We start from the raw sequence: 25,300 nt of genomic DNA on the forward strand, positions 1-25,300 counted from the left end.
ACAAAATATTGGTACAAATTAAAAGGTGATTTGGAAGTGCAATTGATGTTTTCCTTTGTTGAAAACGAAAATGAACCACATCGTTTGTACGCGACCTTAAAGAAAAGTGGTTAAGTTGTTGTTGTACGTGGTTTATTTTTTATTTTTATGGTTTATGTACTATGGTTAATTAAGAATGACGCAAGTCTTCATTTTATGGTTTATGTACGTGAACTTTAGTTTCTTAAAAATGATGTAAGTCTTTATTTTATTCTAATTATTTCGTATGAATGTGATTTTAATTATTTTGTATGAATGTGGACAATTATAAACATAGAAAAAAATTAGAAATTACTTAACATGGATTCATTCATTCATTATATAAACATGGAAAAAAATTACATAAAATTAAAAGGAAAAGTTACGACGAGGGTCCCGCAACATTAGGACAATTATTTTTGTTATGATCCGGCATTCTACATAAACCACATAGGCGCTCTTTTTTGCCGAATTCGTCCATTTCAGTTCTAATGCGGTTCTTTTTTGGACCAACCAACCAAAACCATGTCCGGATGTGCCTTACTTTTACAAGCATGGGCACGTTGCCGAATAAGGGAATTTCACCACGAGAGAACTAGAAATCCAGCGTCCGATAGGCCATTGGCTCTAAAGTAAGTATCTGCTAATTTATTTATTTTTGAATCAATCTATTAGAATTTAATAATAAATATGTATATTTACTATGATATTAATCGTATCGTGAAAATATTATTTTAGGTACGTTGCATCCGGAACAAGGTACTCTGGCGGTCCGGACCACGACGTACAAGGCGCAACAAACGTGCTCGACCGTTTAACGGACAACGAGGTAATATATATTCTCTTAATATTTATTTGTTTTTTTTAAACTAATTAAATTCATACACTAACAAATCTCTAATTTGTTTTTAAAAATATCAGTTTAATTGGACTCCTTATGACGTCAGCCAGTGCTTATATCCAGAGGACGTTGCATGTTGGTCAGCAACCACATTTCTCATAAACTTTGAGGTTGTAGAGTTTCATCAGACCGACAGGGTCCGTCTTCAATTTGGATTTCAACATGCGAGATTTCAGGGCGTTCCCCAAGTCATGACGAGTTACCACAAAACAACAATGAGATCATCGGTTCATGATTGGGCAGCCAAATTTATGGTTGAAATCCAACACTGGAATAATCGTCATAATTGTGTCCTCGTTGGAGATCAGGTGGATGGTGTACCTATGCACTCAACGGAGTTCTTGAATGATTATACAAGGTTCAACATGCCATATCTCTCTTCCGAACATTATTTATTTGATCCACGCCCACGTCCTGATGTGCAGCAGAATACATTTACCCAACATACCGATATCCCAGACCCACCATCTTTTTCCCCTCAACAACAACATACATCCCAACCATTTACCCAACAACCATTTACCGACCAATATCCAAATAGCCAATCCAATTTTTTTACCCCATTGCCATACACTCGAAATTTTTTCGACGACCAATCATTTCAATCACCAGGAACTCAACGGTTCACTGAAAATGCTTACCACCCCGGTGAACCCCAACAAACCCAACATATCCCCCTACATTGGGGTTCTGCTGTACCGGACGATATGTTAAATTCAACGTGGGCTGCTGGTGAAGGTTCCTCGTTAAGTCTTAATCAAATCGAGAACTTTCTTAACAGGGACGATACAAATGCGGAAGAGGAATTATATGGACGAGGACATCCGAGGAATGCAGGTCCTCCACCTTGTGGCACCGGAGGCCATCGTAGACATCGTAGACATTAGGAATTTTAGTGTTTTGTTTGTAATTAATTATTTATTTATATAATCGTCTTGTAATAAATTTTTTTCCATCAAATAAAATAAAACAATTTCTTTATTCATCGAATATTTGTTCATCAAATAAATAAAATCAAATATAAAAAAATTAAAAAAATTTCAAACAAAACTCTTTTCTTTCTCTCCCTCCCATGCATTCAAAAAAATTTCAAATCTCCTAATGCAACTCACACGCGCGCACCAGACAGGAAAAAACAACAAGGAGCATAGCGCCATTCTGAATGGCTTGATGCTTGGTCAATGGCGCCATTTCAAATGGCTTGATGTTGGGAAAAGCAGTCTGGTACAGGGGACACAGAAAAAGCAGAAAAGCAGTCAATGTAGCCATTCAGAATGGCGCTATCACATGGCCATGGCGCCATTTCAAATGGTGCTACCCAGTTGGTCTTCTGTCAGAGGTGCATTACGGGAAAAAAAAATTGAGAGGGGGGTATTACGGGAAATAAGAGAGGGAGAGGGGTATATTTTGGGAAAAAAATCACAAAACAGTACCTCCCTCATAGACAAAATGAGGTGATTAAAAAGTAAGTGATTATTTTGGTTAAGTAATTAAAATTGATACTAGGAAATTCTCATTTCCCGCTTAAATCAGTGAGCAAACTAAACAAACCCCTCTTTTTATAACAAACTAACTAACTAACCATTCAATTCGGAACTTCACTTCAACCACCGTGCCGGTGACGGAGTTGAGAACTGAATCTAGCACCATCAAGAACACGATAATGGATTCCAAAACTATAACAATATCAATTTTACTATCTTTGATCCTCTTATGCAATCCCTCAATTGCACAACAACAACAACAACCCGTTACTCCTCCTCTAGCTCCTGCTTTATTCGTCATCGGAGACTCCTCCGTTGATTCCGGTACCAACAATTTTCTTGGTACATTTGCTCGCGCCGATCGTCTTCCTTATGGCAGAGACTTTGATACTCATCAACCAACTGGAAGATTCTCCAATGGAAGAATACCCGTTGATTTTCTTGGTAATTCAATATCCAATTTTTATTTTTATTTTATAAGATACATGAAATTTACTTGATTATAACGAGTTTGTTGATTTCAATTATTGTGTTTAATTGTTGTTGATTTGAATTGTTGTGTTAATTTAGGTTAATTTGAATTGTTGTACTTGATTATCAATTTCTTATTTAAATTGTTGTGTTTAATTTGTGGTTGATTTGAATTAGCGCTGCGTCTCGGACTTCCTTTTGTGCCAAGTTATCTTGGACAGACAGGAAATGTGGAGGATATGATTCATGGTGTCAATTATGCTTCTGCTGGTGCAGGCATTATTGCCCTAAGTGGTTCTGAATTGGTAACTTTCTGTTTTCCCTTTTTTTTCAACTTAAATGTAAATAGCTTGTCTCAAATCGAGTTAACGAGTTTAAGGTCGTGTTGGATAAACCGCTTATAACATAGATGCTTATGATATAGTTTGTCTCAAATCGAGTTAACGAGTTTAAGGTCGTGTTGGATAAACCGCTTATAACACAGATGCTTATGATATAGTTTGTCTCAAATCGAGTTAACGAGTTTAAGGTCGTGTTGGATAAACCGCTTATAACACAGATGCTTATGATATAGTTTGTCTCAAATCGAGTTTAAGAGTTTAAAGTCACTGTTTTCATGAGTTTTAAGTGGTTTTAATAAGCTATTATTAGAGAGTTTATGGAAATAAGTTGAAAACAGCTTATGGACATGTCATAAGTAGTTTACATAAGCTCTTCCAAATAGTCTAACCAGTGCTTTTGCCAGTAGATAAGCTCAAATAAGTCAATCTAAACATGCTACAAATTCTAATGAATTATTACTGCATGCAGGGTCAGCATATCTCCTTAACTCAGCAAATTCAACAATTTACCGACACATATCAGCAGTTTATATTAAGTATGGGAGAGGATGCTGCAACCGCTTTCATATCCAATTCTATCTTTTATATCTCTATTGGAATTAATGACTACATTCATTATTATTTGCTCAATGTATCCAATGTCAATAATGTGTACCTTCCATGGCACTTCAACCAGCTTTTAGCATTTTCACTCAGGCGAGAAATAAAGGTGAACTACTAAACTTTCATTTTTATAGACGATGATTAAGTTGGTAGTAGAACACAATCAATCTTTATTGATATCATCAAATTTTAATTTGACTGTCCAAATCCATCAACCAAAAACTTAATTATTTTTCTATAAATAGGACAAATTCAAATTTGTAATGTGCAATATTTTCTGTTTTTTCTTGATTTTAATTAGTTTGCATACAGAAACTGAAGGGGTTAAATTGATTCCTGATATATTAACCTTGATGACACAGAACTTGTACAACTTAAATGTTAGGAAAATGGTGGTTATGGGACTTGCCCCTATTGGTTGCGCCCCTCGCTACATGTGGGAGTACGGTACTGAGAATGGAGATTGTGTTGAACCGATAAATGATATGTCCGTTGAGTTTAACTTTCTCATGAGATATGTTGTTGAAAAGCTTGCTGAGGAGCTCCCTGATGCCAATATCATCTTCTGTGATGTGTATGAAGGTTCCATGGATATTTTAAACAATCATGATCGTTATGGTATGAGTATTTGCACTTTTTTGCATCTATCAATCTATTACAGAACTATAGTAGCTTCAAATCATATCTTACTATGCTTTGTATTTCCTTATTAGGCTTTAACGTCACGTCCGAGGCCTGCTGTGGATTTGGGAAGTACAAGGGTTGGTTCATGTGCTTATCGCCAGAAATGGCGTGCAGTAATGCTTCCAACTATATCTGGTGGGACCAGTTCCATCCAACTGATACAGTGAATGGAATTCTGGCTGCTAATATATGGAATGGTGAGCATACTAAAATGTGCTATCCTATGCACTTGCAGGACATGGTAATTCAGAAGGCAAAATGATATTGTGTGGTGTTAGTTGACCACATTTTGTTCAGAATAATTGGTAGTGGTAGCAAATGGCTCTACTCATAGGTCTAAGCTTTTTTCTGCATCTATTGCTGAAAAGAGCTATGTATATACATATAAGGTTGTACAGTGGTTATCTCTTTTATTTGTGCAAAAATTGATACTCCCTTCAAAGAAATATTTTTCATATAACATATGAACTTAGAGACTTTTGATGCACTGATATTTTCACATTTATTTATATACATTTGGTAAAGGTAGCGGCAACTGCATTTAGGGCCATGGCCATGCTTCAATTGAAGAGACGAAACACGTAGATACGAAAGTGCTACATGTTTTTTGGTTTTCACCTTCCGATTCTTAATAGAATGTTAATCTGAAGTTTGATAAGGAGGTAAGTAAAAGTTCATTTAGCCAAACCAGGCAGGTCAAGAATGGCCTGTATCAGTCAAAACTAATGCTAGATCTTTTTTCTTCAAAATAAGTAAATAAACAACTTTAGTAAATCCTGCAGTGGGAAAAGGCTTCTGTCCTTTTTGTTTTGTCATTTTTATGGTAATTGCAGTTTAAGTCCTGCCAAAGTGTGTGCAAAACTTTGTGAAGCATGAAGTTTTTGACCAAAAGCTAACCATTAGATCATGGTCAAATGTAAAGCATGTGCTTCCCTTGGATTACATGAGCTTGATGCTTTGGTTTTCTTGCAAATGAAAAGCATGTCATTCATTTACTAGTTTCTAATTTTATTTTATTTTGTACATTGTTCATTTTCAACTCAATTTTTGTTATATATTAGTATTTAATTTATGCTGTCATTTCCCAAGAAAGTTGATGTTCCATAAAAAAGACAATTGATCAATTTTGTCAACAAAGATAACGATACTGGGGAATAAATATAGGATATAGTACAACAATGTTTTTATGTAAATTTTTATTTTTTTTAATAGTTTTTGTGTGTATAAGTATTTTTTAAATATGCATTATAAGTTTTTTTTGAGTCTTAAAGTCTTTTCTGTGAGACATTAATTTTTCACCCTAATTTTTTTATATCTCATATATCTATATTTTGATGTTTAAATAATTACAACTTATACATATATAATTCCTACCGGGTATATAGTGCATGAAATAAATGGAAAAAAAAAGGAAATATGCAAAATAGCATTAGAAATATTCTTCCTCCATCTCAAAATGAATGTCGTTTAAGATTTTTGCAACTTGTGTGTGTGAGTTTTAATGACTTCATCACTTCGTCTATTTACTAAAAAAAAAATAATTAGTCTAAATAATAATAAGAGATATGAGTCTTTTAAATGGACGATGAGTAAAATTCTTGACTTCAGCATATTGAAAAATATTCAACCAAAACAAAAGAACACACCTCATATATTATTGCACATATTCAAGATTAGTCCGGTGAAAATTTCGTACCTATATATTAACCCAAAAAGAACTATAAGTAAAAAATTAAAAGACATTGATGCCATACTAGTACTAGTTTGTAATTAGAAGCCAACAGAGTTATCTTGTCTAGTATGAATACACGGCACCTAACCAAGCAAGTGAGTGTGGTGTCATTTATTTGGGTTTGGTATTTTCCCAAAAGAATTGGCAATTCCTAAGAAAAATGGAAGCTAGTATATGAGGTGTTCTTAAGTGCCACCTAAGAATCCACAAATAGAGATAAGCGTACAATCCACTTTTGTTTTTTTCCTTAACATCCTTGTCTGTTTGTCTTAATAGTAAATAAAGAAAGATAATACCAACTGTATGGTCATTTGCCTTTGAAAATAAAGCCAATTTTATGGCGTACATCTGTACATCTGAGACATGTCTTTGTATCATGCACAAGTTAGTTTTTATCGATAAATTAAGTCCTGTAATGCTTGACGAAGTCCTATAATGCTTGTTTTCTGAGAGGTCATTTGGTTGAGGATTTGTTCTTCAACCTCGAGGTACTCGATTTGAGACCCAGTATCGAGACGAAGTCCTATGATAAAAACAAAAGAAAAATTAGGAAGTATTTAAAAAGCTTTCTTGCCATTCTCACACTCTCCCCCACTAAGAAACAAAACAAAGAGCAATGTTTGTCTTTGCTAAGGCATGTTTGGATTCTAGCAAACCTAGAGAATATTAAAAACTCTTAGGCCAGCCTCGATTCCCTATCCACCTAATGTAAAGACAAAAGAAAACATCTTAATTGGAAGTTTTTTTTAGAAAAGAAACAAAAATTTTGTAGAGAGAGAAAAGACAGTTTTATAGACATAAAGACAGAAACAACCTAGAGTCACACTCTCACCAATTCCATACTCCACTCACTAATTACATACAACAAAACAATAAAGACAAAATGGACCCTTCAACACAAGGTTGCCATGATCAACATCCTTGAATAAGCAACCTCAGTCCAAACATTGAATTCCACTCCCACATCAAACAAACCAAAAACTGTTCAACCATAGCTACCACCACCCCATTACAGTTCCAATTACCAAGTTTTCTTATTTTTATGGGGCTTCTTCTTGTTTCTTCTTCAATTACAAAACCCACCAAGGATTAAGCTTTTCCTTGTTCCATTTGTTAATTCTTCTAATGTACTTTTTCTAGGGTTCTTCAATTTCCTGCATAAATTTTCCCTGAATTGGTGGAAATTGTTTTACTATTCTGTTCAGTTTCTTTTTTTTAATCTGTCTCACTCTACTTTCCGTGTAGGATCTGCAGAAGTTGACTCTGAATTCATCTTAATTTTATATACCCTAGTTCCTTTTGTTCAACGTTGTTCTTTGAATTTGTGTTTTTTTTTTCTTAAGATGTTTATATATTAGAGCCTCAAAAGCTTGTTTTTTTTTTAATTAAAAATAAATAATTTATCCTTTTTTTAACCTTTTGCAATCAATCACCAACAACCCTTTCCTTGATTTTTGCAAAAAACCTAAGATTAAGATTGTTGTTGTTGTTACATTACATGGAATGGAATCTATGTATCAAGAAGAAGGGTCTTCATCTGTAACTTGTTCACCTCTACAGTTATTTTCCATGATGTCACTTTCACCTAGCATAGGAGGAATAGGATCTCCATATCCATGGCTTAGTAGAGAATTGAAATCTGAAGAAAGGGGTTTGTATTTGATCCATTTGTTACTAACTTGTGCAAACCATGTAGCTTCTGGTAGTCTTGAAAATGCAAACACAACACTTGAACAGATTTCTCAGCTTGCATCTCCTGATGGAGATACTATGCAGAGAATTGCTGCATATTTCACTGAAGCACTTGCTGATAGGATACTCAAAACTTGGCCTGGACTTCATAGAGCCTTGAATTCGACGAGAATTATCATGCTTTCTGAAGAAGTTATGGTTCAGAAGTACTTTTTTGAGCTTTTCCCTTTCTTGAAGGTTGCATATATTTTGACAAATCAAGCTATTGTTGAATCTATGGAAGGTGAGAAAATGGTTCATATTATTGATCTAAATGCTGCTGAGCCTGCACAATGGATTGCTCTTTTACAAGTTTTGAGTGCTCGTCCCGAAGGTCCTCCTCATTTGAGAATCACAGGTATTCATCAACAGAAAGAGGTTTTGGATCAAATGGCTCATAAGCTTTCTGAAGAAGCTGAAAAATTGGATATACCATTCCAATTCAATCCTGTTGTTAGCAAGCTAGAGAATCTCGATTTCGACAAACTTCGTGTTAAAACCGGCGAGGCACTTGCAATAAGTTCTATTCTGCAATTACATTCCCTTTTAGCTTTGGATGATGAATCATCATCCTCAAGGAGAAAAAGTCCTCTTCTGTCAAGAAACTCAAATGGACTTCACCTACAAAAAGTTATGCTTATGAACCAAAGCGCGTCATTAGGTGATTTGCTTGAAAAAGATATGGCTAATGGATATACTCCAAGTCCCGATTCAACATCCTCTTCGTCGCCAGCATCTTCAAATGCTTCATTAAATGCCGAGAGCTTTCTCAATGCCTTGTGGAGTTTGTCGCCGAAAGTCATGGTTGTAACCGAACAGGACTCTAATCACAATGGTTCGACTCTGATGGAGAGGCTGCTTGAAGCTCTATATTCTTATGCAGCATTATTTGATTGTTTGGAATCAACTGTGTCAAGAACATCACTAGAAAGATTTAAGATTGAGAAGATGCTGTTTGGTGAAGAAATCAAGAACATTATTGCTTGTGAAGGAGCTGAAAGAAAAGAAAGACATGAAAAGCTTGATAAGTGGTTTATGAGACTTGATTTGTGTGGTTTTGGTAATGTGCCTTTAAGTTATTATGGTATGTTGCAGGCAAGAAGGTTTCTGCAGAGTTATGGTTGTGAGGGATACAAAATGAGAGAAGAAAATGGTTGTGTAGCAATTTGCTGGCAAGATAGGTCATTGTTTTCAACAACAGCTTGGAGAGCTAGGAAGTGATTAACAATCATGATTGGTAGAGTATTGAGAGGGTTTTAGTTTTTGTTTTTCTTTGTTTGTATGAAAGAGTTCACAAATATGGTAATATGAGTATTCACCATTATCAGTTTAGAGATACTTGTATTTTCCTACTTGACATTGCTACCCTATTTGATTGCTCATGAACTCCTATACTCTAACCTCTATGGTGCTAGTTGAATGTATATGAGCTATTTTTCTCATTTTACTTGTTCAATGTAAGTTTATTACTATCATCTTGGAATGCATAGTAGTATATGCAGTCACCCCTCTCTTTTTCTCTTCACTTGCAATTTCAAATCGATTGAGACTACCAGAGTTTGATCTTTCATCTTTGACTAAAACAATGTTTGTCAAACTTTAATTACCTTTTGACTAAATTTTAGATTATCAGACTTTTTCTTTCTTCCTAAGAAAGAACCAGACAATTTAGTACAATTATCGGTTAATATCTTGCAAATTTAGCACAATTATGTTTGAGTATATGAACTCTTATTATTGCACTCCTTCCAATCACTATTAAACAAATTTGATGTTTTTTAATCCATCAAAAAAATGATATACATCATTTATTCAAGGCTTAAATATGTTACTAGTCCCTGCAGTTGTAGCATATTTTGGTTTTGGTCCCTGCAATTTTTTTTGTTTGGTATTAGTCCCTGCACTTTGAGAAACTTTGTTTTTGGTCCTTGACATTAGTGAGTCTGTTAAAAAAAAGTGAAAGTTAACGGAGTGCCATGTGGCCCAATCATTTCATGCCACGTGGCACAATTATAATTTGTTATTTATAATTATTTTAACAATAATAATTAGTGACTAAAATGAAAGAAAAAAAAAGACCAAAATCATGGTTGTCTTCTTCTTCATCGCCCCACCCACCAATCCCCCATCACCATAGAGACACCATCACCAAAATCATGGCTACCTTAACTCATCGAATCACCACCACTCATAGTTCATCAAAACCCTTCAAATACAACAAATTAAGAAACCATCGGCACTCATATGGAATCATGAACCAACCCACTCTACCCTATTTCAATTCATTCAAAATTGGACTGCAAAATTTCGAAATTTATTCATCCATTTGCGAGCAGAGGCTATAAAAGAACCGGTTAGAGTTAATTTCGAAGTTATAAGTTCGATTCACGTTCAATTTAAAACTCAAGGTTTCACTCTTCCCCTTTCACAAAACCTTCTATTGGTGTTCATGTTGAGCAGACCCACACTCCTTTTTAACACTTGTAATAATATTAACAATGGAGGTGGTGATGGTGAAGATTGGTGATAAGGTGGTGATGGGGGGCGATGGTAGGATGAGGATCTGTGTTTGTTTTTGGTAAGGGAATCTGTGTTTGTTTATTCTTTCTTCTATTAATATTAATTAATAATAATAAAACAAATTATAAATCAATTTTGTTATTTTATTTAATTAAATTTTAAAATAACAATTTTACCATGCCAAGTGGCATAAAATGATTGGGCCACGTGGTACTCCAGTTAACTTTCACTTTTTTTTAACAGACTCACTAATGTCAAGGACCAAAAACAAAGTTTCTCAAAGTGCAAGGACTAATACCAAACAAAAAAAATTGCAGGGATCAAAACCAAAATATGCTACAACTGCAGGGACTAGTAACATATTTAAGCCTTTATTCAATGTATCAAAAATCAAATTTGTTTAATGGTGACATGAGGTAATAGTCCAATACTAATAATAGTGTGAAGGGTGTTAGGGGAAGCTAGCACATTATGCTCTTATAGTCAAAACATGGACCAAGTGAACATCAACCTCATGAATAATTAAATGCATGTCGATCAATTTAATGATAGTATACAGTGTTTCCTAGACAGATTGTTTTGTCCCAACAATTTTTATTTATTTCTTTTTCGAGTAGATTAGTGGCTAGAAATTTCACTCATAAGGTGGATAAGTGGGATAACCGGGGTTCGAACTCCGATCCTTACATATATATATACATATATATATATATATATATATATATATAATGCAATGTCTCTGCCAACTACGTTAAACTCACAGGATAACAATTTTTACTATTTGGAAATTGAAATTAAACCAATTACATTTGTCAACTCATCATTCAACACGACGCATCAACAAAAATAAGTAGTATGATAAAAAAAACTAAAATTATCATGTGAAACTGAAAGTCCGTATTGTTAAACTAACTAGTGTAAGACCCGTGCGGATGCACGGGTTTAATTAAAATATTTAATTAATACATAATCTAATAATTATTTTCAACCATAAATAGTAAAAATTATAAAGGATAAATTTTTTATAAATAAATTAAAAATAAAATTTCCCAAAGGTAAGACCAGATTATTAAAACTAATTGATATTTATATTCAAAGTCCGTACTACAGACACATGTTGCATGAGCATAAATAAACTTTCAAATCATTGAAGCTAATGATAAGTTATCAAACATAATGACAATAAATCAGGTTCAATAACTTTGTCGATAAAACACATCAGAGACATGAGATTTATCACAAACAAAGTATTTCATAATATATATTTATCTTGAATAGAGGTCTTGCACATGATCGTAGATATGATGACCAATATATTCTTAATCCTTTAGCTTCTTTTTGAATCACTTTAGCACATTTGAATATTTGATCACAAAGTAATGATACAATTATTATCTGCACAGACCAACCCAAATAGATAAATTTCAATTCTAACTATAAGTAAATTACAAACCAATTAATATTCATCATCAGGAATAAGGGCATTCCACGACTTAATAAAATTACATACCATATATTAAAGAAAAATACCAAGACCTAGAAAACCATCAACAATTAATCATTAATATCAATCAAACGATACCGCGTCTACGATAATCATCGCAATCTTCACAATCTGCCAGATCTATTTCAACGACCTCAATATAAAAAACAATCTTAAATTCTTTCTCTCCAAATTGTTGTCCCATTGAAATGCAATTTTCAACAATATAGGGTTCAATATAATTAGCTAAATCCTTGCTAATGGGTAAATTGGCCAACCTTCGAGATAAAATGAAAGATAAAATAGAGAGATAGAAAAGAGGAATCTTGAAACTGTATTTATAGATAGGAGATACAATAAAATCACTTTCGGTTGGTATAGGTTGAAGTCCAGCCAAAGGCTGAACAAAAAGCTTATAGAATCCTTGTACATGAAGTTCTATTGTTATTGCTTTTTCATCGGAACTATTTGCAGACACTTTAGTAGTTTCTGCACTAATTGTGTGGTTATAGATTTTGCTAGGAATTTTAAGTTTCCATAGATCTAACATTTGGAGTGGAGTAAGGTTTGTGGGATTATTTGAGGAAGAAGACATTGAAATGGAGTAAGGTTTGTGGAGTAAGGTTTGCACACGTTACCTTGGTGTGAATAATCTCATCTATGAATATATGATTTTATAGAGTATAGATAGGAGAGTGTTAGAAGGTACTCCCTCCGGCCTCGTATCTAAGCAAAAGTATCATTTTTATGTTCATTGAAAAAATGATGTATTTAGTCTAAATTTTAGACTAAATTTTAGACTAAATACATCCATTTTTCAAATAATCTAAAAAAGTTATTTTTAATTACATATAAGGCCGAAAGGAATACGGTATGTTTATAGATTAAAATTAATATTTGCATTGGATCCTGCTCCCTCCAATCTTAAATATTAGTAAAAATTATAACGTATTTGATCAAGTATAGACTAAATACAATTTGATTATATTTAAGATCGAATGAATGAAGTATACGTATAAATATGGCTGTTCCTAGATTTAACCAAACAATGAGATATGTCAGAATTTTTCTTCTCACTGGGAGCACATGTGGAGTAAAAGTATAATCTAAAGACTCAAAGGAATATAATTATTACCTATAGTGATGAACTGTATTGGTCAAAAAAAAAAAACTATGATGATCCATCAACGTCTTTATATTTCCAGTCAAAGCTATCAACCTGACTATCAAGTAAAAGCATCTCAATTGTCTTGATATTTCCATCAACGTCACGCTTTAAATTTTCAAATAATCTAATAACTCTAACTTGGATTTTCCAATCATTTTTCGAAGGCGTCAGTGAGCTTATAGGAGAATATATCTCAGACATATTTCACTTAAGAAAGAGATTTAGGATTTCTTTTAAAGCGTATTATTAAATAACAAAAACAAATCAAATGGCAAATTAGCGTCAATACTATTAATTCATACGGACACGATTAAAACAACGGTACACCGACTTTTCCAGGAAAAACTCACACAATCCCGGTCCTAATGCATATATAAAAAGGCAATCATCATATATAAAAAACCAAAGAATTTAGTTTTTTAAATTTGAGTTACCCTATTTAATATATAATTTTTTAAAAAATCAGTGATAACTAAATTTCAACATCGAGCATAAAGTCCCTAACTGCATACTCAGATAAACTAAACCAATTACCATTTCGATGTATTATATATGACAAAATGACACAAAAAAAAATTATATATAAATACTCCATCCCATCTTAATTATAAGCAAATTTTAAGCAAATTTTCACTTTTTAATTTCAATCAATAACTAATATATTCAGCCTTAATTATAAATCACATACAGTATCAAATATATCTAAAAATAAAAAATTTACTTATAAAAAAACCCAAATAAGCAATGTTTAACTAAAAATATAAATAATTTTTCAAAAAAAAAACTAAAAATATAAATAAGAAATAAATAAACAGACACAAATGTGGCTGAATATATGACCATGAGATATTACAATATAAATTGATTGACAACTCAGAAGATATCGTCCATATTTTGGTATAAACCAACTGAACACACAATAGGGGTACCCAATGTTTAGTAGTGCACAATAAATAGAAAGATATATTCATAGATATCAAACAAACAGTATGTTCCATAATATGACTATATTTAATTAAAGGGTGGTCGAAATAATAATTAACCATGTGTACTATTTCTATGAAAAAAAATAATTTTTCGTTACAATGTTAATCACAAGCTCAAGTTTAATTGAAATATAAAACAGTCGAAATAATAATGTTACAATAAATTTGAAATAAAATATAAATTCGAGATTAAGAATAGGAATATAAAAGGAATAATATCAATACTATATCCGTCCAAACATAATTGTGACAATTTGATCGTGTGCACTATTAATATAAAAAATTGACAATATTTTTTTACAAATGTATAAAGAACAATATTAACATATGAAATATTGTCAGATTTGTCTCAATGAGTACCGTCAAAATATATCTCTTATATAAAAAAATTATAAATTATTGAATATTTTTGTTGAATATATTAATTAATTGATTTCAGTTGATGAGGGAGTTGATAAATTCCATGCCCAATTGGAGATATTAATTTCAAATATAACTTGCTAAATTTTAAACAAATTATTTAAAACAGGTGTGTGTAAAAATATTTTACTTATAAGAGATAAATTATTGAATATTCTCAATAAGTATAGAACATGAATTTATAAGAATCAGAATAAGAATTAGAATAAGAATCAAAATATAATTCAAGATATATATCTCTTATAATTAAATAAAATGAGAAAATAGCTTATCTTTAATTAATACATAAATCAATATTTATGTTCAACGAACACCATAATTTAATTTAAGAAACAACAAAAAGTTACAACGAATTTTTAAATACATCCCTACTAATAGTACATAATTCATGCTAAGATTTAACAAACATACTTTTATTCGACAAACAACACAAAATACGAAAAACAAAACAAAATTTTAAACATATCCTTACTGATTCTACATAATCCAAGCTATGATTAGCAAGAACAAAACAATTAGAACCATAAAAAATGAGTTAACTTTTCCAAATTCTTCATGGTGGAAAATCACGAAACATATCCAAGTAATGGTAAGAATAGAAGTCATTAGTAAAAGATATTTTGCCATTTAGAAAATAGAAGGGGAGTTTTTTTAGATTGGTATATTTATGAATGAAATTGAGGAATTTATAGATAAATGTTGATACTATTCAACCGTACAGTATAACTGTTGACGGGCGTTGTTACCGTTGTGGAGTTCGACTTATATTACAAAAATTAATAAAACCGACAACCTACTGTGAAGCGTGCTAGACTGTACCAAGGAGCGTCGGGAGACGGGAAAACTATTCATGATGTACGACGTGTCAATAAAAGTTATTTTTCAATATTTTAAATGTAAATATTTTTGTTTTTCTTTATAAAAACAACAAATTTCAAGTAATAATGCTAATTAAACAAAAATAATAAAATAATATAATACTATTTTATATTTAAGTTGAAATGATATCATTAATATTGGATAAAAGTTAACCGATAACAAAGGAAGTTGAAAATAAAAACTCATATAAATAACTAAAAATAGAATCAAGAGATTGTGCGCATTTTACTGAAATGCACTACAACATGATGCTAGTTCATACATCAATTTTGTAAACGTGAGCCACGTTATTTGGGTTGACGACGTCAAATTTGAAACGCAATGTATCACCTGCATGGAAATTATTGATTTTACAAAAATCATTCCAAGCGAGTCCAATAGAAGTTGTCACAAATGGATCTTCGGTAGATGCAACATCAAAAGAAATAATAAGTCCACTGTCACAACGCACAATTATATTCTGAGATTTGTGAAATCGAACGTATCCTTCAAAGTGGTTGAATATACTCTAACATGTGAAAATTAAACAAAAAAGTTGTAAATAGATACACAAATCATTAAAAATATATTTAAAAAAAAAAAGCAAACAAACAAAATCTTACCAGATAAGGCTTGTTTATGGTATCGTCCGTTAAACGAACAGAATAATTCCAAGTAGATCCATATCTCATTGAACGACTATGATAAACAGGAATATCAAAGTTATATTTAAGAGGACTAATCGAAATTAAACGAAAAATATCATTGCCATAGTATCCTAATTTGACAAATTGATCTCCATAAAACTCAAATACATTTGGCATCTCCTTCCAACCAAATGTAATAAGAGGTTGAGAAATACTTAGATTTGAAGTTACAATAAGGCTTTTGTCGACAAAATTAGATATCTCCCAAGAAGAACTCAATCTTTGAGAAAACTTGTCCATGAATTTTGGCTCAATTTCACCAAATTCCTACAATCATAGTAATAATTAAAATAAGCCAACTACTCCACATTAAAAATAACACAGAATAATACACCAAGCAGTATAACCAACAACCAATTACAATAAATATAAAATTATAAAATAACCTGATTAACTAAAAAAAGAGTGATGAAAGATGCCTTTGGTAATACATCAATAAGGTGTTCATATTTATTATCCATTTTTTATGGGATTGATGAAAGGGGGATATAATGAATATCATACATAATATGACATATTTATAATGAAACTTTGAAACATATAGAGATAAAAATAAAAAAAATAAAAATTTGAAACATATAGGACCCACTAAGGATGACTAAAATTCAAACAATAAAAATGGAATCACCCAAAATATTTCCTTGTTGAAATTGGTATAGTTGAATGGAAAAATATTGATCTGCTAAGTCGTTGATTGGAATAAATAACACTGTTTATGTCAATCAAATACTATTGAATTATATATATATATATATATATATATATATATATATATATATATATATATATATAAATTACACCGGTGCAAAGCCAATGAAAACTCACACACACAAAGTGGAGTGACCAGGGTTCGAACATCGATCCCGACGTCCGACACTAGCAATTTCGGCATTTCTGCCGATTGAGCTAGGATTTGTGGACCACCAAATACTCTCTCTATCATCTAATTAAAAGAAAAATTATCATCATAAATTCATTATCCGTGTTTCCGTTTTTATTTCCTCGATTTTTTTTATTAGCTCATAAAAACATAGCAGAGCTTAAATTATGGAATTTCCTACTGGTTTCGTAGTGTTAATTCGTTTTTATTTTACTACTAATTAGTATTCTTTATTAGTTGTCTCTTCGTTTTTTTTATGAACTCTCTCTTATAAGAGCAATGAGTTTTATTTTCATAAAATTTAATTTAAATACAATTTTAATAAACATGAAATAAAAGAAGGTAATTATCAGCTATGGATGATTCAGAAAGGCATATGACAAATTTAATAATTTTTCTTAAAAATAGTCATGGGACAAACTAAAGCACGAGGTTTGGCATTCCTGTGATTCGAACTTGAAAAACATAAGTCATGCTACCAAAATAAGGAAGCAAATAAGGAAGTAGTATAATTGCGATTTTAATGATAAAATATTTGTTATTGATTATAGATGATAGGGTACGATTTGGTCCACATGTTTTGTTTAGTAATAGATTTAAACATTTGGATCAAATGAAACCAACGGATGAAATTTGTTGTGAAATTAATTTTTAAATCTTGGTGTCATTCGATCATAATCTTGTATATATAATCGATACCAACAAATATCCCATATACGAAACTAAAATCTACCATGGTTAAAAAAAAAAACCTACAAACATATATAAGTAGCTGAGCTATTAATGATCGATCAAAACCAACCCCTCTATGTATGGAATAGGATTTCATGCAGTAAATTTTTCACGCAGTTTCACGCGGTTTCGGATCTCAGCCGTCCGATCATAAATGAATGGTTCAGATTACAAACAGTTGATTTTATTAATATATAATCCGGAACATCTAATTTTAATCTAACGGCCGAAATCCAAAACAACGTGAAACTGCGTGCAAAATACACTGCAGGAAATCCAGATCCCTCTATGTATCCTAGAAAATATCCAAAATGGTATTTCCCTTAATAAATTTGTTATTTGAGAGTCTATTTGGTTCGAGTTAGATGAAGGGGGGAATGTAACGTAAGAAAATAATCTTGACAATTTTTTTTTATTAAATCAATTTTTCTTCAAACAGCCCCTGAATGTCAGTTTTTAGTTTAATATAAAAAAGAATAGAGAGTACGCAAAGCTAATTTTTTCAATTGAATAAAATAAATAATAATACAATTAAACATAGATACAGTTTGATCCTACTCATTTTTCACTTTTTTTCTTCTCCTTATAAGTAGTAAATCAGTAAAAAATTGTGCTCGAACTAACTTCTCGTTGTTTTATACTTCTTTATTTTATTTTTCTAATTCTTCTAAGTAGAAATAAGGCCAAATATAATTTTTTACTTCTCTATTTCTTTTAAAGAGATGTAGAAAAGTAAAAAATAAATATGTCAAACGGGGACATTACGAAATCAATAATTACTGTTAAGTCTAATTAAACATAATTACTTATTAATCAATTAAATCATTTATCTGTCTATTAATACTCTCTCCAAATAATGATTTTGTTTAGCAAAATTTAGCATTCCTATAACGTAATTATAAAAATAAAAAAAGAAAACCCAACAAATTTTATAGAACAAATCGGAAAAAAAATCCATATCTGGAGAAATAATAAAGCTGTATTTGGCCTTCCAACCATATTCTCTTGAACATAGTCGTACGGTTCTGATTTGTGGATGGGGTTCACGTGGGCCGTGATGTATAATGGCCAGTTTAAATGTAAAAGTTAACAATTGTTTGTTATCTCATTTTAGTAATGTTTCTATATAAAATAATATTTGTTTGGAATGTTCCAATAGAATAAAAAAAACATTAAACATTTTTATACGAAAATTTTAAGTTGGTTTATAAGATGAGGTGCGAAGAAATGAGATAAAAATATAAATCAAAGTTTTTATGAGAAATAAATGGAATAGAATCAGAATAAAATTAGAGAATCAGAATCAAAATATAATGAACATAATTATAAAGAATATATTCTTTTTAAAATAACTAAGAATAATCATTATCATATAAATAATTTTTTTTTATGAGAATATAAACGGAATAGAATCAGAATAAAATGGGAGAATCAGAATCACTTAAAAAGAATATATTCCTTTAAAATAAAGTAATAAGTAGAATACATTACTTGACAATAATCAATTCATCCAAGCATAATGAGCAATCCAAGCTAAAATTAATAAGGGTATGACGGTAATTACAGCAATTATCAGTAAAAAGTAACCTATTTCTTCAACTTTGATCACATCAATAAATAAAAGTAGAAAAGAAAGAAGAGTGATGACGAATAGTATAAGCTTAGACATCATGAAAATGCTGAATGATATGTGATTACTGAAAAAACATATATCTTTTTATAATGAATAAAGTTACTGTTAAATGATAAATCGTACCGTTGGTGAATAGTAAATTTACCGACACTGTTACTGTTTATTACCGTTGTAGAATGTACAGATAAATAAATATAATATAAACATAATTATGTTGGTTTATCTGTCCATTCTACTAAAATTAAATATAATTATGTTCCAAATACTTCATAATTAATAATAAAAATAATAAGGAAGCAAGTGATAATAAGAAAAGAAGTACCCTAATAAAAGATATTTTGCCATTAAGAAAACAAAATAAACTATTTTAAATATCTCTAAATTTATTAGATTGAAATGAAATATATTGTTACTATTTAGTTGTTTCTTATTGTTTTATTATGAAGAGTATTTATACTCTTGGTTTTTTTGTATTGACTGTATTTTCGTCCTTATTATATATATTTTATATGCCATTCAAAAAAAAAAATATATTGTTACTATTAAGGGATGGATATATGTTACCGTTGGATAGAACAATTACCGTTATAGTCTTTACTTTAAAATCAGTCTTATTTTTTTTGGTGAGGAAAAGTCTTTAATTGGGGTATGACTAACACATAGCCTAGGGAGACTAAATAAGAAGAAATCATATCATCAGACAAGCAATGTAGATTTACTAATTAACAATAAACACATGAATTTTATAATTTATAATGTCACCATATCCCATATAAGTCAAACTCTAAATAATTAAAAGGTATGTGGCAAAAAAATAATTAATTAAAAGGCTTGAGATAACATGTGATATCCTTTATCACACTTATTTTATGTGGCTATCAGTTTTGAAACGAACAAAATCTCCGGATTTGAATCACAGTGCATAACTCTTTTGAACAAAATTTCAATAGACTTGGCAAGTTGCATCATCAGATTCATCTTTCCCCTCCACCTTCTCTTTTTTAGCTTCAGCGGAAAAACACATCCACAACCAGAAGGCACTGAAGCCAACCTTTCCTCATGAGATGCAACAAACTCAGCTAAATCATTGCCCTTAATTTCATACAAAAAAAAAAACTCAATCCTATCATCTTCTACTCTGTTCCAACCTATCCAAAGATGTCCTTCATATGATTAATTATACCGATTAAAAACTAAATTTTGGTTATAAATTTTTTTTTTTTAATAGAAAGATGAAATAAGTGTGATGCAGTACAGAGCATCATAACATCTTTGATCCAACGCAGAGTATTCGGTCGGTTGGAATATTTTCCCTTTACCATTTCTTATTTATGGGCTAAAAAAAAAAGAAAAATCAAAGTATAATATATCACAGTTTACAATTGCAGCAAACAATTGGGTCACAGGAAGTAGAATTAAACACTCAGTGGCCCAAACCTTATAACAAAAATCTCATGCAATTTTTCAAATCCCACCCACTGTTTCTCTTCAACCTACCATGTATTTCGAAATATTAATTCAGTGGGAAAAATTATTTATGTATTTATAAAAAAAAATTTAATTTATATGCACAGTCGGTGTAAGGTTATTTTATACATGCGTCAAATAATATACGAACATATCGTGTATGGTAATTAAAAATATGTGATGTGTCATATTCACTAAATGATGTGGCAACGCGTAATAAGATGTATGTGTAAAAAAAAATTACACCAACGGTGCACAACAATTAAACTCTTATAAAAATTCCAATGTTGTTACCTTTCATATTAAAATTCAATCCACTTGAAAGGAATTTAACGTGGTAATTAAGTTTAAAAATTAAGTAAGATTATCTACTCTATTGGCGATAAAATCCAGTGCTTCGGAATAAACTTTAGCGCTGCTAAAAGAATAGATGATATTATCTATTTTATTAATGCATTGTTGGGACAGCCTGACCAAACATTAGATGCAGCAAAATATAACTTACACAAGTACATCCTTTAAACATGACCAAACAACCAAGTTGAATTAATCCTACGCACATAGAATGAAAAATATGACTAAACATACAGCCACAGTACATTGAAACATTAGATAATGTGACATATACTACCTCCGGCTTTTTTAGATTCATTGGAAAATGAATGTATTTAGTCTAAAATATAGACCAAATATATTACTTTTTCAATGAATCTAAAAAAGTTATTTTTGTTTACATATGAAAGAGGAAGAAGTATTAACACAAGATGTACCAAACTATAACATTTAAGGAGTACACACGTCAACCAAAAACTTTTGGCTTAAATCATACTTCACTTAATTAGCATTCAAAGATGTTCCTTTCACCGGTGCACTCACTAAAGGCATACGACAATTTCTTCCTAGCTTTGATCAAATTTGAGGTAGAGAATGATCCAGGGGTAACACAAGAAAAATTTGATGGAGTTTCTAGATCAATCAAAGGCTTCTTCCCTTTAGTGATAAATTTCTGCACACTTGAAACTAATACATTATCGTGCGCCTCCACGTCAAGTTGGGCAAATGGATCAATATATATCGACTGCATTTAAATAGGAGCATGAAATTAACGAAAATTAGGTTACAACAGCAGGGGTTGAATGTAACAAAATCTAATTAAGAATATTGTTTATCTCAAGAACTAAAAAAATAAAGTTTTTCCAAATTATAACAACCTTCGTAGGAGTAAAGTTATTGCCAAGCTCATGGAAACGACGAACAGATCCCTCTTCATCGGTCATGTTTATGATTTCTACATAATCTTCAAACCTATACTCTGATCTAGAAGTCTTCCTAGCTATGAAAAGAATTTCTTTCCCCTCAAAAGCCTTGCTTCCATAATGAGCCAATGCATGTTTTATTCCCTATAAGAATGACCAATCGAATGCACTTAGCATTGGCACATAGATTAATTACAAATTTCAGACGACTAATACCAAATTTTAAAAACAATTCTAACCAATGAACTATGATTAAGGCAGTGAATTCCTCGAAGAGGAGAATGTGTCGACTGAATAAGAACAGTTGATGTCCCATCGTCAATTGCGATCTGTAACTTAAACCTAAAAAAATATAAAATTAAATTAAATATATCTATACATTTTATGATTAATATCTACTATAAATAAGTAAAAAAATAATCGTTAACCGAACATACATCGAGGATACACAGAAAACGTGGATATTGCATTGGACACAGAAGTAACATCCAACCCATATGTCAAGAAAATTTCCACACTTGCAAACGGGATACCACCACTTATTTATGTGAAATATACCAACAACTCGAGCACATAACACGAAAAATCCGGACTCCTGTGTATCGATAAATTCACGAACAGTTTTGTGTGGATAAAAACGATCAAATGGAGTGATATCAGTCACCACGACAGAATTGGAATGTTTCCCATGAATAAGAGAGTATACACCTCCAGAATTTGATAATCTATGATAAAAATCAATTCAATAAATAGCTTTAATAAAAAACAGTATATAGAAATAATAACTAAAAAAATAAATTAAATCATGGTTTACCGAATATTGAACTGTAACACATGATGAATAGGAGGATTGATCATTATCTTAGTAACATCCTTAAAATTCTCAAGACAGGTGTAACCTAATAATACATGGAAAAAAAATTAAAATAGAACCATCTAATGGAACCAAAAACTAATAAATTTAATTAATAAAAACTAAACAATATGATATTATTTGAAAATATAAATAGAACTAAAAATTAAAATAAATAGTGCACATTTATTTAGTGTAGTGTAAACTTTTAAACTGCATTCATCCAATAAGAAAACAACAAAACCACTGAACAAAAGGAGTCTTTGGGAAGGTCAAAGTAAACAAATTTCAATCTATCAAGTTTCACTTTTTTGACCAGGAGACAAAAGAGCACTTTTAGTGACCAAATATTAATCTACCACCAAATAAATAAATTCTTAGAATACAAACACCTCTTTCAGTAGAAATCTTTGCAAACTGCAAAATTACAACGGGATGAGCGTTTGATGACGTGGATAAATATTTACGAAACTCGCTAACGTATTTCCCACTCAAGGAACATGCAACTCTTCCACTGTACGTACCATGACAAAAAATCACATGATAAGCAAAATTAATTTTAATAAACCAACAAATACAAATATTTGTTCATAAAAATATAGTTTATGATGTAGAAAAAAACACCTCTGATCAGCAACCTCAAATTTAACCCCAGGACTAAAGCGTGGAGGAGATAATTCCACAGTATCAAATTGAAAAGTTAAAAGAACACCAATAGTATCTGCATGCACAAAAAAAAAAATAGTCTCAGTAAGTTTCAAATAATAAACATATTCTTGTACTAACAGTAAGGATAAACTTAATATATTACCAACTAAACACTTGATATTATGCTTTCGAGCAAGTATTTCATTAGCAGAAACAAATGACAAGCCATGAGCATCAATGGCAAGACTCTGAGATGGATATATCTTTGTTCTCTTACAGAAAATTAATCTGCGATTGTTATGAGAAACAATAGAAGCTTTGAGATTATGAATCACACGAAAGTAGTAAATGACATAAATTTCTTTCTCTCGTATATGATCAGAAAAACGGCGAACCAAGTGGAATGGAACACTTGCTTGTATCTTATTGTTCTGCATAAAAAATATGAAATAAATTAAAGCCAAGAATAACTTATTAAGACAAAGCCATTTTAGATAAAGAGAACTATATATCAACCTCACAGTCAAGTAAAATCAACTCCATTGAATTTACATGTCCAGCAATAACATCACTCATATTATGTGTCAAACTAATAACTCTAACTTTTATTTGCCATTCCAATTTATTTGACTTCAGCGAGGACAATGGAGAAAAAGTTTCAAATTTATGATTCATTGGAAATATAAGATTCATTGGAATTACTTGGGAGTGAACTGTAAATGACCTTATCTATATATAGAAAAAGAGAAACAACTGTTATTAAAAAATCCAAAATAGAATATATAAAAAAGGAAATTAACAATTACATAAATACAAAATTATGCTGAATAAGATGCAAATAAGTCAGATGAACAATAAACGCATCAAATAAAATTACTGTGTACCTGATGTCATTGAGTTGATACAACAATGGAACCTCCTTGAAATTTCTTAGATTGCAACAGTGTGGAAGGTATGGTATGTTGCGTATATGCAGAGAATAATCAATTTTCCTTTTCCTCGAGCATCAATTTTTTTAATTCTCTGGAACACTTTATCCTTAGATTTGCAAATTTGGTGAAAAACGAAAGTGGGGGAGTAAGAATGGTGAGCACCCAATCTCCATGGAAGCTTCAACCAAAACAACAGTGAGAACACAGTTGAAAAATTAGAGATTTTGGCAACCTAAAAACTGAATTAAAGGGAAGAAAAGATGATGCCATCCATCGGATTAAACATGCAACTTGAGAGAGGCAAAAATTACAGAAAATTGAGAGATGAATGTCTACCCAAAGAAAAGAAAAAGTCATCGAATAACTCAGGGTCTTTGGGGTCTAGAGTGTTCTCAAATATCATGAAATGATTTTAATTACTTTTTATATTTTTTTTATTAGTTAAATGAGAAGTTCTAGAGAATTCTGTTTTATTCTTAAAAATTATTTTTTGAAGGTATTTTTTTTTTTTTACATTTTGAAGAGATAGATGAGGAGTGATGTTAGTAATTTTGTTTCAATACATTAAAACCCAAATTGGTGCTTATCACAAAAAAAAAAAAAAAACAAACACACGTAACTTATGTATATATAACAAATACATGATACAATTTTTTTTTTGAATAAGATGAATGATACAAACTTGTCGGTTAGCTCGGTGCTTATTGACAATAAACTTGATATGGATGATCAAGGTTTGATTCACAACAACCTTTATCGAAATGACTTGAACAAAATAATGTCAGAACTAAC

The 25,300-nt window shown here is 31.1% G+C and overlaps 3 protein-coding genes across 3 annotated transcripts; 2 read left to right on the top strand and 1 right to left on the bottom strand.

Moving 5' to 3' along the window:
• Positions 1-2,448: 2,448 nt before the first annotated feature.
• Positions 2,449-4,955, top strand: LOC123909099 (GDSL esterase/lipase At5g08460). Its single transcript, XM_045959875.1, has 5 exons — positions 2,449-2,847; positions 3,052-3,179; positions 3,685-3,924; positions 4,181-4,436; positions 4,532-4,955. The coding sequence occupies exons 1-5, from the start codon at positions 2,583-2,585 to the stop codon at positions 4,762-4,764; spliced, it is 1,122 nt and encodes a 373-aa protein (XP_045815831.1). The 5' UTR covers positions 2,449-2,582; the 3' UTR covers positions 4,765-4,955.
• Positions 4,956-6,634: 1,679 nt separating this feature from the next.
• LOC123908906 (scarecrow-like protein 3) lies at positions 6,635-9,470 on the top strand. The gene has a single exon (XM_045959634.1). It carries the CDS (start codon positions 7,738-7,740, stop codon positions 9,184-9,186), a length of 1,449 nt encoding a protein of 482 aa, XP_045815590.1. The 5' UTR covers positions 6,635-7,737; the 3' UTR covers positions 9,187-9,470.
• Positions 9,471-21,235: 11,765 nt separating this feature from the next.
• Positions 21,236-24,425, bottom strand: LOC123909105. Its single transcript, XM_045959881.1, has 8 exons — positions 23,740-24,425; positions 23,553-23,649; positions 23,321-23,442; positions 22,890-22,974; positions 22,513-22,800; positions 22,315-22,417; positions 22,031-22,219; positions 21,236-21,897 (listed from the first exon to the last, which is right to left on the bottom strand). The coding sequence occupies exons 1-8, from the start codon at positions 24,011-24,013 to the stop codon at positions 21,658-21,660; spliced, it is 1,398 nt and encodes a 465-aa protein (XP_045815837.1). The 5' UTR covers positions 24,014-24,425; the 3' UTR covers positions 21,236-21,657.
• Between the last annotated feature and the right edge of the window lie 875 nt (positions 24,426-25,300).

The sequence above is a fragment of the Trifolium pratense genome, linkage group LG2, assembly GCF_020283565.1.
Source record: "Trifolium pratense cultivar HEN17-A07 linkage group LG2, ARS_RC_1.1, whole genome shotgun sequence".
Lineage (NCBI taxonomy): Eukaryota > Viridiplantae > Streptophyta > Magnoliopsida > Fabales > Fabaceae > Trifolium > Trifolium pratense.